General features: G+C 37.4%; 2 protein-coding genes across 8 annotated transcripts in view; both read left to right on the forward strand.

The window, feature by feature from the left end:
* Nucleotides 1-5718, forward strand: part of LOC149014076 (uncharacterized) — a 28634-nt gene extending 22916 nt beyond the window's left edge. Inside the window, exons 8-14 of one of the 2 annotated variants that reach the window (XM_089159680.1) lie at nt 289-386; nt 493-625; nt 837-944; nt 3011-3359; nt 4228-4367; nt 4574-4629; nt 4857-5718. In XM_089159680.1, coding sequence (XP_089015806.1) covers nt 289-386; nt 493-625; nt 837-944; nt 3011-3359; nt 4228-4367; nt 4574-4629; nt 4857-5048 — 1076 coding nt within the window. In that variant the 3' untranslated portion in view covers nt 5049-5718. The remainder of the gene's footprint in view (nt 1-288; nt 387-492; nt 626-836; nt 945-3010; nt 3360-4227; nt 4368-4573; nt 4630-4856) is intronic. The other variant, XM_089159681.1, reaches the window with a different exon arrangement.
* A 2686-nt stretch (nt 5719-8404) lies between these two features.
* Nucleotides 8405-15629, forward strand: LOC149014077 (uncharacterized). 6 transcript variants are annotated; one of them, XM_089157792.1, is made up of 6 exons: nt 8405-8585; nt 8790-8913; nt 9680-9807; nt 10825-10897; nt 11765-12771; nt 14065-15628. In XM_089157792.1, exons 5-6 carry the CDS (start codon nt 11792-11794, stop codon nt 14549-14551), a joined length of 1467 nt encoding a protein of 488 aa, XP_089013918.1. In that variant the 5' UTR covers nt 8405-8585; nt 8790-8913; nt 9680-9807; nt 10825-10897; nt 11765-11791; the 3' UTR covers nt 14552-15628. The 6 variants fall into 6 exon arrangements, with proteins under 6 accessions (XP_089013918.1, XP_089013915.1, XP_089013917.1 ...); XM_089157789.1 differs by having other exon boundaries at nt 8405-8913; XM_089157791.1 differs by having other exon boundaries at nt 8405-8913; nt 9680-9801.
* Nucleotides 15630-15851: the final 222 nt, after the last annotated feature.

The raw sequence follows: 15851 nt of genomic DNA on the forward strand, positions 1-15851 counted from the left end.
CAGTCTATTAAGTTAGAAACCTATTGTTTAGGACAAAGTGTGTCAACTAGACTGGACGAGCTGACAAAGCACAGTTTCAACTGGAACATTCACGTAAAAGTCCTGGTTTGTGGGGGGGGGGGGGAACTTGCAATTAGACGGTGGAATGAGCACTCATTTTTAGTTGCGATGGGGCTTCTTCTTGTTGTAGTTGTTGTAATGAGCATTGGTCTTGGATACTACCCCATTGTGCTCTTTTTGTTGGTGTCTCCTGTTCCTGATGTTTCTACTTTCTCCAATCCAATGCAGAGTGGAATGCTTTGTACACCAAACAAATAACTCAAAAAGCCAAGAGATTCCATGATGGAATCCTTCGGCTTGATTTTTGCAGCTCCCATAGGAAGCAGGTTTGTTGGCGCAATCTCTCCTCTTGCACAGTTTCATAGGAACACAGAAATCTTCATCGGACTTCACCCAGCATATCCCATTTCACTAATTCTTTTTGGTTATTAGGTTATTTTGCTGGATGAGGATGGAACAAAGCTCGCTAATAAGTACATTAAATTTTCTGATGTGAGAACCGGAAGTAATCTTGAACTAGCAAACTATCTGGTTCAGATTGGTGAACCACGACAACTTCAGGGAGGTATAATTCTGTTCAAAATCTATTCTTCATCTATGTTATCAAATTTTGTTTTTGTTTTTTTTGGGGGATGGGGGGCTTTAATGACCACATAATGCTAACTTTGATTGGCTAACATGTTTGTTTTTTCTTCCTTTCTTTTCTTATAGTTCTGTAATCAAATATTTTTCTTAGGTCCACTCTTTCTTAAAAAATGTATATGTTGAATGTACAGGAAAATCTGAAATGAATGCTTCTTCAGGAGAAGGTGTTGTTCATTCGAATTGCAGCAGCCGCATTACTGATAACCTTGTGATATCTAGAAGCATGCCATTTCGTGATGGTTTGTTTATTTCTACTAGATATATTACAATGTCAGAAATATTACTGAAGCTTTGGTTTGTGGATGTTTTGGCAAGGTAGTATGTTCATATGGTTTCCAGAACTGAGAGGGTTGTGGGTTGACTCCATGTTTAAACCAAACTAACTAATAAATCTGAATTTTCCATCACAACTGTCCACTTTTGGACCTCAAAGGTTATATGCCTCATTTTTTAGATACCATTAAGTTACAGTTGCTAAGCAGAATTCTGCCCCATGCTTTTTTCTTCTGCATCATATATAGCCCCTCTGTGTCAATTGGGGTACTTTCATATTTTAATATGTGCTACTTTCGAACCTCTTATGTTACTTATCTCTCTATTTATAGTTTTTATGTATTGTTTTTGCTTGTTTTTAAGAATGCCATATATTCTACATCATAGGCTAGCCCTGATTAACTCACAATGGTAGATGTTTTCAGGAAAGCATATCTTTTATGTTCACCACGATATTCGATTTTGATCTGTCTCAAATGTGCTCTCTTCCCCCCCCTTCTTTTCCATCCTCCTTGTTGGTGTATATAGGTGATTATGGGTATGTGGATGGGTAAGTTGGGTTGTTGTTAGATCATTTCCACATCTTCCAAAATTAATATTACATTATCATCTAATTTTCTCTTTACCACAATTTTGAAGAACAACTGCTCCATTAGATTTTCTTTTTATCCTACTCAGTTAAGTTCTTGGAAATCATTAATAGCTTGATCAACTGGGCTCTTTTGGTTAAAAGAAAAGGAAACAGAAAAGTCTTTCAGAAGGCATCACAGGATGCATTCGGAGTCTGAAGTCAAATACACTACCCCATGTTTGTGAGAAAGAGCACCTTACCATGGGGCATCCAACACCACCAAGTTGACGTCTTTGACATTTTAATGCCTCCCTCCAGGGATGTATAGTGTTCCCTTAATGCTCCTCCCATCATCATAGAACACCGGAATTTAAAGCACAATCCAGGTGTGTGGACGGTCATGGAGACAGTTAAGTTGTTCTAGATTGATAGGAGATCAATTAGGAGCAAATAAACCAGGATTGTTGTTGCAGGAAATCCTGGGCAGCAGCTTGCTGCTGATCAATTTGATGAGATATTAGTGCAGAATTGAGAACTGGAAGAGGAGCTTAGCTTTGAACCTCCTGGTCTTCCCACATACGGCCATCCCACTAAGGCTAGATCACTCTCCAGACTTTATGTCCAAGGGAGAACATTAAATAATCTTAACACAAGAATATATAAAATAACAAAAATTAACTACTGGTTCAAACTTCAAATCAACACATCTGGTTCAATCTTAGAACATAAATAAACCAAGTAGAGAAGCTATTTTAGACCCAAGCTAATCATTCCTGCTTTAGGCCCTTAGAACCTGACCTATTGAATTGGAAACCTATTGGGCCAATCAAAGTCCAACTTGTTTAAAACCCCAACCATAGCAGAGTTAAGCCCAGGGTGACCTCTCTCCCTTCTTTTTGTTGTTTCTTCTTTTTCCTTTCTTTGGGTTGGGGGGGGGGGGGGAGGGGGAATAGAGCTAATTGATATATCCACATACACATTTAAGGTGTGTTGTCCAGTTCAATTTCAATTATGAGCTAAATTCGGATTCCTGTGGAAATGTGATGACAACTTCCAAATTGCAGGGTGAAGGAAACGAAAAAAAAAATGTTACTCTTACAATGAAAACTGGGCTGTTCCCTGCTTGTCCTTGAATGAGTACTATCTGTGTGGTCCTGTCAACTGTCAGCCCAAGAGATCATAGAAGGTTAGGGGTGGCTGAGGGATGAAACAGAAAAATTATTCAATAACTTGTTATGTTAGACAATACAGGATTCATTGCTTGGACCTTGAAGCAGATATGTTAATGTCTGCAAGTGATTAGCCTCAAATTTCTTTTTCCTTTTTGGGTGGCCGGGGGGGGGGGGGGATGATTAGCATCAAATTTTATCACAAATTATTTTCAAACTTATATTGCTTTTGATCTTTGTAAGTTCTTCCTTCAAGGTTCTCTGATATTAATTTGCAATCTTGTTTGTGAAGCCAAGCAGATCCTGTCCATTCTGAAGAAGCCATCTCAAGAGAGTGTTGTACATACCGGAAAAGTACCAGTGGAGCAGTCTCATTCTTCACATCCTTTTTCCTTTGTTCAATCTGGCACTCAGGATCAATTGGCATGTGGATTTTCCCAAGGGCCAAAATATTTTGACAGAAATGGAGCGGATGATCATGATTGTGATCCTAAAATTTTGAATCAAGCAAGAACTGCCTCCCTTAATATGTGCAGAAGTGATATCTTAGAGCCCAAACTGGCTCAGGATGATCTTGTGGTTGACATCACCAATTTGATGGATCAAAATCGTAGCAGATCCACTTTTGCTCGCTCCCCTGGGTATGTATATGTGTGTGTGTGTGTGTACATATGTAGACAACTAGTCAGTACAGTAGATATATATGCACCCACACAAGTGGTTATATTGGGGAGGATACCCATTGGTTGTGGAAAATACAAAGGTACAGTGCAGTGGCACATTTGTACAGGCATTTATCATATTGGGCCCGTTTGGTAACGCTTCTATCCTGAAACACATGTTTTTCCTATGTATGTGCTAAAAGAATGTCTTCAAACCATAAAATGGTGTTTGGCAAATCTGTTTCAAAACTTATTTCCAGAGGCAGAGGTAGAAGATGGAGATTTGCAGGTGTTATGCTCTCTTCTCTTCTTTGTTAAGCCTCTGACAGAAAATTTTTGGGAAAAAATATTTTATCTGGACTAGTTTTTTCATTGAAAGGAAAATTGGTGAAATGAGGTTTTTGGCGTTTCAAAGATCTTGTTTCTGGCACAAGAGGTTGGTTAGTTTTATTAGCACATAAAGACAGATCGCTATTACCCAAATGGAAGATTCTGTTCTTTTGTTCCACTAGCACAGGAAACACAAGACAACAAGGGATAAGAATGTCACCAAACGAGTCCAATAAGACTTTTAATTCAAGTAGTATTGGTAATTTTCAGGATGTATTCTCATATAGAAATGTGATATTAGACTTACAAAAGACTTGGAGTTGAGCTCTTCATATGATTTATGTTAGTAATTCAGCACCTAGGAAAGAGACTCCTGGAAAGCATTATCTGCATATCTAGTTTATGTTTGTGGATCTGGCATTAGAATTATGATTGGGATGACAGATAATGATGTAAGATTTTATATCTAATCTAACGCATCTCATGGAGTTGCTGATTAACCGGCAATTTATTGCAGAGCAGAAGCAGCCAACATTTCATCCAAGTTTAGCTTGGGGTATACTGATAAGAGAAAGTTCAAAACAGCTCAATCCATTGCAAAGCCTCAAGCTTCCGATATTATTTTACTGGATTTGCCTCATGAGAGACCACCATCAGGTATGACTGCTTCACAATTTCTGGAATAATGGTTGCAAACTGTCAAACGTCATGGATTTACTTTCTGAGATGGCATTGAGTATTTTCAGAATGCCATGCCATCTAAGGGTTAGTTTATCTTATGTTTGGATATTTACCTCAGGCTGCCATATTGGTATTTTCACAAGTTTATACACCTTGATGCTATATGATTGAATTTGTAACAGAACTGAGCGAGCCCAGAAGACAAATCCCCGAGGATGTCAATGTTACCCTGAAACAGGTTTGACTTCAGTTCTTACTATTCTTTTCATGGAATTTGTCACCCTAGGCAACTTGGTCTTCATCATTTATAACATCTATGTTCTGAGTGCAAAATTTTTTCTCTACTTTGCAGCAGCTTCACGATCTCAGTTAGTATAGGATTTTATTTTGTCTGGCACTCAATTTTGAAAGCTTGAAACTCGTAGGAGTTGATCCAAACTCAATGATTTTTTCAATGTGGTGTAGCTTCATCCGGACAGCATGAGCACCACAATGCAATGGACCAAGAAAACATCTTTTATGGGCCTGGCAAGTTCGCGTGATTCAGCTTCATGCATCTCAACTGATAATGCTGAAAAACAGAGTTCTGAGGTCCAAAACATAGCCGAGCACACTGTGCACATTGGTGAGCTCCCAAGTTTTGATCTTGGAATTTAAACATGGCATTGACATGCATGCATATAGTTAGGATCATCATAATGGTCAGTCGTTATTGATTTCTATAGCATTAAATCAACCTTTTCAGATGGATCAGACTTTTTGGCATTCTAGGTTGATTCTAGCATGGTTTTGTTAATAAAATCGAATTGCTCTGTTGAATGGCTGGTAACCAGCCTGAACAAGCCTAGTAGGTTAGACCGGCCGGTAAGCTTCTGAGATTTCTATGGAAGCTGCTGCCGTGGCTATGGAATCCAACTAAAACTAGAACCAGCTGTTTATATCCGAAACTGGATAAAACCAAATTAAATAAAATGATTCAGTTTAGATTTCGAGATTGTAAACCAAATTCAGTCTTGAATTGGATCAGATAGCAAGAAAGCCAGTACCTAAGGATTGTTGTTTAAACAGCCCTACCAACGTGTAGGGTACAATCAATCTAAATAATCTTGCCATCCTCCAATATATAATACTGTGTATATGTCGGATTCTCTATGCTTTTCCCATTTTGCTTGGAATACCCTTTCATGTTGTAGAAAGTTTCGGTCATTTTCTGTCAGTAGACAGACCCTGAGTCTAGTTTGTCTATTAGAGCCGTGAATTTAGAAATTAGAATCTAAACTGGATCACTGGGTGGATTCCTGATTGCAATTTCTTTGATTCTGATTCTGCTACTCTCAGAGGGTGATGGGCGGTTTTCAGCTTCGATCCCCAATTAACGGGCGAAACTAGAAAGTTATGTGTTAAATGCATAACACTTAGTAGAGATCGAAATTTTGACCATTAGTTTTGCAAACGATTGAAAATGAACGAACTGGTTTAGATCAAAATTTTGATTTTTATCAATGATGGGTGGTTAGTACAACTGTTAAAGGCTCAACCTCCCATGGAGAGTTCTTAGGTTTGCATCCATTCCACATTAATATTATCATTTCCATTTCTATTTTTGTATATAGAAAATTTCTATTAAAAAAAAAAAAAAGAAAAGAAAGGAGTTGAAGTGCCACTTAACCTATGATAATCAGTGGAAGGAGTTAGCTGGTGTACAAATTTGACAGTTGACAACTACCTCGCGGCTTTTTGACGTTTCTTTTGCTTCTTTCTTTTTTTAATACTTAAAAAAGGTCAAGTCAATATCGTGAGCTACCAAGGGCTTCTAATTAATAATAGGCCAATTGGGGTCCAGCTAGCATCAATCAGTCCGACGATTATCTAGGGTTTTCGGAAAATTTTAGAAAATTTTAATCCATAAAACGATGTTTTTTTAAAGTAACTGTAGCTAATTTAAGGAGATTTTAACTGAAATAATTCACGCATTAACAGAAGTTTCTGGTAATGAAAAGCATTTATTTGTTCTTTTATCCGGTTATAAAAGACAACACGTATCCAGTTTTGTTATTTGTTTTGATTTTTTTTTTTTGGTAACCTTATTTGTTTTGATTGACCCAATGTTATAATATAAGCGTTGTATCTTTAGAAAGTGACTTTTGTCCTCAAATGAAATAAAAATTTCATTTGTTTCATGGCCATTAGTTCCATCAATCCCGTACGATTGAGGTTTTCCTTATTTTCAACTTAAAATTCTGTTTTTCCTTTCTCATGATATATTAGTTTAATATAAATATTGACAAGTATTTTGCGAATTTTTAAATTATAAGAATTACATTTTCTAGTTATATAGTCACACAATGTGCTGCACCCCTTTTCTCTTGGTTTGTTTGTAATCAAAACAAAAGTAAAAAAGTATTATAAAAGATTTCTTAAATTTATAAAACATTAAAAATATATTTAAAAATAACTTCCTATTATGTCAATTTGCTTGTTTCTTTTGGGAAAAAAGAATGTTATCATCTCCATGTAAACATGAATGGAATTATTGTCATGGAATTATATTTTGACAATAATAATGAAAGAATAGTTATAATGTTTACATTGATATTTATTAGAAATATCAATTTACATGAATAGAAAAAAAAATACAAATACAATCTGTAACTTTAATTTATATTGTATTTATTTTTTTTTCTTTTTGTAAGAATTTTATATTGTATACCACCAAGTACAATTTGTAACTTTAATTATATTGTGTCCATAAAGATTTACTCGCAGATGAAAATTGTTGGTCGATATATATTATGTTAGGATATGAATATCTTTAATATAAAAAAGTTTATTTATTAATAAGCACGAGATAGAAAATAAGAATGGGATTTTTAAAGTTTATTTTCATAGAAGGGGTAGAGAGATATTTGTACGCTATGAGCATGACTTTAGCAATTGGAATAAGTGTTTTTTTTTTTTTCTATATATAAGGAAATTAAGATAGAAATATTTCATATGTTGCAAAGGTTGAATTCACTATTTTTCTCCAGAAAAACAAGGCTTGTAAGGATTAATATCCAATTTATTTCTAATAAGGAAATAAACCATTTTTTTTTTTAATGTAGATGTGTAACATATGTCCCAATGTCACATCAAAAAGTTGAAGTCTACTTATAAATTGCATCATTTTCTTTTTTTGCCAAAGATGGTATGTTAAAGCGGTTCAAGATCCAACTTCCCTAAGAGAGGTCTTGGGTTCGCAAAGCTACCCCTAAGGAAGTAAATCGTGATTAGGATGAACCTCAGTTCCCAAAAAAAAAAAAAATAAATGATGTTAAGACACATGTCATATATGTACATGATTTATTTTTGACCATTTCTATGTGATTAATTTTCAACCATTTTACTAACCGAATAAAACTAATTAAATGATGACGACCACCATTTTCTGGCGTTGGAGAGCATTAATTTTTTTTTTGACCATGTGGCAGTATCAAGGATGTCGGTTTGCGGGTCACCCTTATCCCAATCTTGCAAAGCTCAACTAAGGCGACCTTTGGCCAAAAAAAAAAAATAATAAGGCGACCTGGAGACTTCCATATCTATCAAAGATTAGATTAGAAGAAACGGGTTTATCTCCAAAGGCAAAAATGAAACTAGAAGTAATGGAAAAGAAATTAAAGGCAAAAGTCCCTCTTTTATTGATTCCCTCTGCCGCGTGGCTTACAACACTTGGCACTTAGAAATCGGTTTAGTTGCATTGAAAGCTTTGCCAAAACCAACTAAACTGTGGGACTTAAACGTAGAAAGTCAGCAACTACCTATGTCAGATTGGGATTGTCCGATCCGATCCGATTCCGATTCCGATTCCGATTCCGATTCATTAAAACGCTTTCTTTCTTCATTAGCATAACAAATCTGGGTGCATGGAACATAATGGATAATCAGTGGGCTAATATACTTTTTAGATGATAAACAGCTTATCTTATGTTCTTTTACCCAAAAAAATTAGAAAAACTTATCGTGTGGGACGTGGATAGATACTATTCAATCTAATCGATTGCCACGTGTCTGTCTTCTTTCAGCAACTGCAAAACCAGTTGCCAGGAACAACTACGGAAGAGTATCGATTGGAAACAAAAACTTGTGGGGACGAAGAAGAGATGTTTCATGGTTTTTGGATATTTATTTTCCGGGGAATTCGATAGTTGAAAGGCAAGGCTGTTTTGTCAGTTTTGCTTTCTCTCTCATTTCGTTCAATGAAAAATCTTAATAACCCAATCGGAAAATATTATGTGTGAGTGTGTAACGATAAGGACCAAAAGGAATTGATTGAAATTATTAGTCAAAATAATGAAACAGAGAGAAATCTAACATTCTCAACCTTCTCTCTTTTGTGGGTTTGTCTTTGGATCTCAGATAATTCCAGAATTACGCTCTCTGAATCAAGGTAGCTGGTCTCCCTTCTCTGGCTCGTCGGTATCTAAGCATTCAAGTCTTCTGTTAGAATCAGCCCACAGAAAAGAAGAATGTTCCTAAAGAGGTAAGTTTGCTTTTGATTTTTATATATATTTTTTTCTTAAAATTGGCCATATTTCTTTTATGGGTTTCTAAATTTGCTTCCTTTTGCTTTAGATGAGCTTGATTTGGGAATAATTATTCTCTAATTCTTTACTTCTTGCTTTAGGATCCATTTCCCTTTCTGGTTAGTCTACTTCTTTTCTCTGATGGGTTTTCTGAGACGTATATACATGGTATGATTTTTTAATTTTGGATGGGGTTGGGGTGAGTGCAGAAGAAAAAGGCTTATGTGTAGATGAAGTGGGATATTTGGCTTCGTTCAGAGGTGTTGAAAAGTAGTTGCTGTTTTCCCTGCCCTTGTCCATTTTGAGAGATTTTGTGAAGTTTCAGTGTTCAGTTTTTGGTCTGATTTGCACATCCTGTGTAATCTGGTTTCGAGGCTTTGTTGTGATTTAGGTCAGATTCGATCATTAATGATTGCGGATCTGCAAATCTTAGGTCAGTGTTGTGTATATTAAACTGTGTCCTCTAGCCTTCTAGGCATCTAAATCTCTTAGTCTTTAGTGGCTGAGATTAGATGAATCTCGTATACTCTCTATATTGTTTGTGTTGGGCTTGATTATATTTGTAAAATGATTCTGAATTGGATGCTGGATTTTCCTTAGAGTTCTAATCAAGCAGTAACCTTCCCGCAACTTTGATGACTTATGAGTGAATGGTAAAGTACGAACTTTTGATGGCCTTGTCTCATTGTGCATAACTCATAGTGAATTGTTAATATCTTGCAGATCTACGTCTTCTCTGTCAGTGATCCTTCACCAACTTATACAGCTGCTGCTTGAACTTGACTGTGGCCTGAACAATTTCTATTACATTTGAACGACTTCAATGACTCCTTTAAAAATTTCTGGTAAATGTAGGTTGCTTGTACTTTTCCTTCGTGCTGGAACTCATTCAAAATTTTACTTCAGGCGTTTTCTACCAAATAGAAATCTTGCCTTTCTGATTAAGATTAAGTGGTTTACTTGTTTGAGGTACTTTAATACCTGGACATCATAGGAATCAGCATAAGAAACATAAAGGGGCCAAAATGTTTTTTATTATTGGTGGTTTGGGGCGTGGGTATCCCTGAACTAGATGTGGTACAAGTCTTTTTGAACTCAGAACCGCTTGGGGTTCCGGCTTGGCTTAACCATGCTAGCAGTTGTCCTCAGTGAGCAAGATTATTGAGCTGAATGATATTGAGGTGGGTGCACATCAGCTTGGTGGGGAATGGAAAAACTGGATGACCCAAGCAAGAAGTGTCCTAGGTACTGAGATTTGGAGCACTCAGTACAATAATCTGATAACCCAATTGACCATGTGGAAAAAGAGAGGAGTTCCTAACCCCCCCCCCCCTTTCATTTTGTGTACCTCAAGAAATAGGGTTGTTGTTGCCGGGGACTTGGCTCCTCTTTGCAGCCTCGGAGTTGTTTGTAGGCTTCCTGGCCCCTCTCCCTGCCCTCCTCTCTCTTATGCGTTCTTTTCCCTTATCCCCCTATTGGGGGTTGGGTATTTATAATTTATTTATCCAAAAAATAAAAAGGAGGAGAGGGGGCAGGGGGGAGGTGTCCTCTGGGATATTTTTTTATTAACAACTGCTTCTTTACTTATCTCTTTTGAGGGAATTGGCTCTTGAACAAGATAGAATATGTCTAGAACAAAGAGAAGTTTTAGGTCTACCTCTTAACATTCTATTTTTATTTCTGAAGTTTTTTTTTTTTTGGGGGGGGGGGGTGGGTGGGGGTTTGAGAATTAAAAATATAAAAGAAAGACAAAAGCCAGTTAACTAAGGTTCACAACATGCTTCTTTTTGTGGGACCTAGGGAATTGATATGCGGATGATACTAAAAGCTAAGGACTTTTTATGCTCTTGAAATTTTTGTGGTTGTAGAACATGTGAAGGCAGTGGCATGTGGGCAAGCAATTCAGAAGTTGTTCCGAACCTCTGTGTTAAGAAATATCAGGTGTTCCTTTGTTCCCTTCTGTTCAGTTCCATGTCTGACCAGCATCCTTCCTTTCTCTTTCTAATTGGGGGTAAGGACAAAAAATTCTCTGTTTTCTTATATGGGGATAAAAGATCAACAACAAGAATTGAGAGAAGAAAATAAATGTGGGGCGTTAGCTGCGCAATATTGGCATTGGGAAACAAACAAACAAGTCATTAGCTTCTATTTTCAAGCGAAATTTCTTTGCATGTTTTGGATGGTTTTCTCTGTTTGTCCTCGATGAATTGTGTCACTTCACACTTGTCTCTGGCTTACATTCACTTTTGAAGCAAAACTTGTCTTGGCTGAGAGCCTGGGACACTGACTTCAACATATTTTATATGAACTTACTGATTGCCAATGTTGCACTGAAAGAAATGTTTGATTTTATTTTGTTTTATTTTATTATTGCCAAGATTTGTCATCTAAATATAGGTATTATGTTTGGAACAGAAAAAGAAAATAAGCAAGGTAGTACTTCATATCTGTGTTAAAGGGGAAAAAATATTTTGCTGAGGAGAGAGTTTTAGAGCTTTTATATTGCAAATAATGTCATCAAAACCAGATTTTCATGTCAATTAAGAGGATCGGCTTTGAATGATAAAATTATTGTGCTGTATTTGTTCAACAAATCTAAGCTTTGGAGTGTGTCACTGTTCATTTATTTTTAAGGGACTTCTGAGAACTCAATTGAAATGTTAATTTCAATTCCAAGTACTTTTCCTGTAATTATTGGAGATTATTAATTTCTCTCTAATACTCAATGCCAAACTACGCCAATTAGTTCATCCCTATGCCCATTGTTGTTCAACCATATGCCTTCTAACAGATTCTTCCTTTGTACAGTGAATTGTACCTGGGAGTAAGAGATTGATGGCTGTAGCAGAAGCAAGGGTTGCGTGGCAGCGCATGGCTAACCGTTATTTTGTCCAAGAAGATGCCAAGAGAGCCCCAAAGTTAGCTTGTTCTAACCAGTCATCTTCATCATCCAAACCACAGTCTGATATGGGACCTGATGATTTTCCGAATGAGCAAGACCATCCCTTAGCAGGTCTCACACCACTTAATTGGAATCCTTCAAATTCCAATCTACCACCTGACACAAGATGGTGGCTTCAGCTACAACCAAATTTTGCGTACCAGAAAGATCTCACATCTGAGCAGTTGAACGCTTTGGAGGCTGAACTAAAAGTGTTTAGAGCCGGGGAGTTAAATAAAACCTCCAAACTTGATGAGAGCCACCCACTCAGTGAAGATGACTTCGTCTATGTTGGTAGCGACAAGTCTGAGTCTTATTTGGACACACTGGGGCAGACTCCCGCCTTCTGTATGATGGATGATACAGAATCCAAAATGCACCAGCTAAAGACTCAGAACTCTAACAAAGCACAAGAACAAGTTGGGCATAAGGACATGGAGGAGTACAGCCTGTACAGGTATGGAAATGAGAGGTTAGATAGCTGGGATCCGAGCTTATTCTCTAGGCCATCCAAGAAGCTTTGCTCTGACTTGGAGTCCCCTTGGATGGAAGCTGAGAAGACTGAGCCATGGTGGCGTTCTGTGGATAAAGATGATTTAGCTTCTTTGGTTGCACTAAAATCACAGGAGCATATTGAAAATTGTGATCTCCCTCGTCCCCAGATGATGCATGCTAGTCGAGGGCCATTTACTCGTTTTGAAAGTTTTGACCATGAAAATATTTTCTCATCATCTTTAGATCAGAAGAAAAGCACTGGTGGCTCCAACCCAATTGATTATTCACTAGATAGTCGCAATTCTGGAAGTGTTGGTGGAAATCAGGCTGAATATTGTGAATCAGGCCATTCAATCTATTTTTCTAAGAGACTTCGCAGGTATTTATATAGAATGTTTTGGAACCTTTCTTAATGTGTTCATTTGGTTTTTCTGGTTCTGATAGTCCAAGTTTGGTTAGATACAATTCATCCCAATGCCTGCTTTGCCATTAATATACAAGCGAAAATCTGTGCAAATTGCTGGATAGCTTGCATTACCTGCTCTGGAGACCAATTCTAAATTATTATTTCTGGAGCATTAACATTTCAGTAGTACACTAGTTAATTTCAATAGCACCCTGGGCCTTGAGGGTCTACGCTGCTTACATAGGTCCTATATCAAGGAATACTCATGTCATGATAAACAATTCTTAATTTTTCTGTCAGTCTTGAAGAACATCAAATCAGCAAAGACTAAATTATATCGGAGTAATAATTGATTGATGTACATGTAGATATCCTTCTTAGTTTTTTAATATAAACTTGTGTGTTTGATCATAATTTGAACTTTTGCCAATGTTTCTATCCGTTAATTTGCTGGCTTTTGTTTTCTGAACAACTAAGAAACTTCAAGGCATAGCAAGCTTCTCCCATCACCCCTCTCTTGTAGTTTATGAAAATCTGCAGAGATTCTTGGTTTAACCCTGTCAAGAAATTTATATTAGTTCTTTTAAACATGGTGCTTCATTTAGTGATATATTTTATTATTCCCACATTCCATATCCACAGTGGGTCTTGTTCTCAACCTTTATGCATGTGGTGGCAATTCTTGGCTAATCTCCAGCCTGACTCAGACTCAGAGTCTTAAGACTCAAGTATCAGGCTTGATCATTTTACTTAAGAGTGCTAAATTTTTATTGTAGTTTGTGAGAGGGATAGGAATCTAGGTAAATGCTCAAGCTATGCTTATTAATTATTGGAACCAGACATGCACCTGGGTAGAGAAATATATCCTGAAATGAGACCCCTTTTCTGAAATGACAGAAAAGAAAGTCAAGGGTAAAATTAACTAGCTTCCTTTTTTTTTTTTTTTTTTTTTTGGGGGGGGGGGGAGTAGAGGTTGGGGGTGTAATTTTTTGGGTACGGTCAGAAGTGTGTCGGAGCTCTGGTTATAACCAACCAACTAAATTCCTGGGTAGCTCCACTCTTATGAACTGGACCAATTAGGAAACCAAAGCATATCCCTGCTACTGGGGTCAGTTATATGAATCCCAGGTTTGCCTCTTAAATAAAATGCCTAGTCCAGTATAACTAAGTGCATATCTTAATCATCTGGCAAGCATTGAGCATCAACATGCATCTTTCTTGATGTTAATCAGAATCTGAAATTTTGGCATCTATGATCACCTCCAGCAGCTCCAATGGCCACAGTGGAACCAATGAAGAACCAACAGATTCTAGCCACCTCTCAAAACAGGATCAAAGTAAGGCTCAACTATTGGAAGCACTCTGCCATTCCCAAACTCGAGCAAGGGAAGCTGAGAAGGCAGCCAAGGAGGCATACATTGAGAAGGAGCACATTATCAAGCTCTTCTTCAGACAAGCCTCACAGCTATTTGCATATAAGCAGTGGTTCCAGCTGTTGCAACTCGAGGCCTTCTGCCTTAAGCTTAACAACAAGGACCAACCAGTCTCCACTCTCTTTCCAGTGGTCCCACCATGGAAACCATACAAAGATAGGCAGCTGAAGAAGCGTCGCCATAAGGCTGTGGAGCGGAAACGAGGGGCATCAAAATCCCACATTAGTAAGTATGCTGTTGCTTTTGCATTGGGTTTAGGTCTTGCTGGTGCTGGTTTACTCCTTGGCTGGACCATGGGATGGTTACTACCTGCATTATAGAAGGAAATGAATATGCAGTGTTAAACAGGTTATGGATCATGCAGACAAATCTCTGATTGGTATGAAGATTGAATGGGGGAATGTGAGCAGTGGGTAGTGTTTCTAATCTTCCGTTTGTGAGTTTAGATTTTTCTTTGTTTAAAAGGAAGTGTTCCGGTGTACATGTAATGATATGTATATTTGTATATATGGTGAACATATGTAGGAGGAAGTTCTCGTTCTCATCTATGTAGGTTGTCTCAGTTTGGTCTAGGGTTTCAAGGAACTGTGTACTGTTGGCTATTTCTTTAGTTGTATGAATTTTTCATGGGAGGGCTGGAGGCTTTGTAAGTGCCAAACTAGCGATAAGCAACAGTGACAGGCTCTTACACCATGGCAAAACGACTTCATCTTATCTTATGTGTATAAATTTTGAACTCCAGATTGGCAAAGACTCTCATCTTATATGTATATATTTACAACCCAATTTTCTCATCAGTTGAATGAGGAAGCATACCCAGGTTTATGGTAGACATGTATGATCTCATCCTCACCTTCAGATCAAAACTAGCTACGATATCATGTTGTTTTCTGATTTAAAAGATTGATCTGCTCAAGTGGAGTTATTTCTAGGTGTATCAAAACTTGAATGATTTGGATCGCGTTGCAGCAATGTGGGATCTGATATTGTACACGAATCCTGTGACCTGCTAAATTGTGATCGCTGTATCTGTGTGTTTTGCCTCTTCTGTTGTCTAAATTAGTGGGCGGAGCTCTTGTAGTTCTGATGTACTGTACTTAATGAATAGACTATAGAGTTGTGTAATTTAATGGGTGAAACAGGGGAAGCATCACCCAGGAAAAAGAAGAGAAGAAAACAGCAGAAGTGAATTGAGTGGAGGATGAGAAACCTAAGAAAACAGCAGAAGTGAATTGATGTGAAACCAGAATCTTGTGGGTTACCCAAAAAAAAAAATCCCTTCTCACCAAAAGATCATAAATGCTATGCTAGTTCTAATCAGATAAAACATGAAATTGCTTTGGGTGCTGCAGTACTTGCAGCAAACGGTCGTTTTGAGAAGCGGCGGACGGTGGAGATTTCGATCTTTAATGAGCTGAACAACCCCTCATGAAAAGATCACTACCATCAACTGTTGCGGTAAGTCCATGATATTTCGTCATCTTTTGACGTTTTTCCCGTAAAATTATAAGATAATCAAGGCATTGCTGACTTGCGTTTTTCAGGAAGTGTTGGACTTTTGAAGCTTGGACGTCTTCTTGGTTCCATCAAATCTCAAAAAGAAAGTTACAGGACTAAGCC

Source organism: Hakea prostrata, chromosome 6, assembly GCF_041222555.1.
Source record: "Hakea prostrata isolate BN-2017 chromosome 6, UWA_Hpros_2, whole genome shotgun sequence".
Classification (NCBI taxonomy): domain Eukaryota; kingdom Viridiplantae; phylum Streptophyta; class Magnoliopsida; order Proteales; family Proteaceae; genus Hakea; species Hakea prostrata.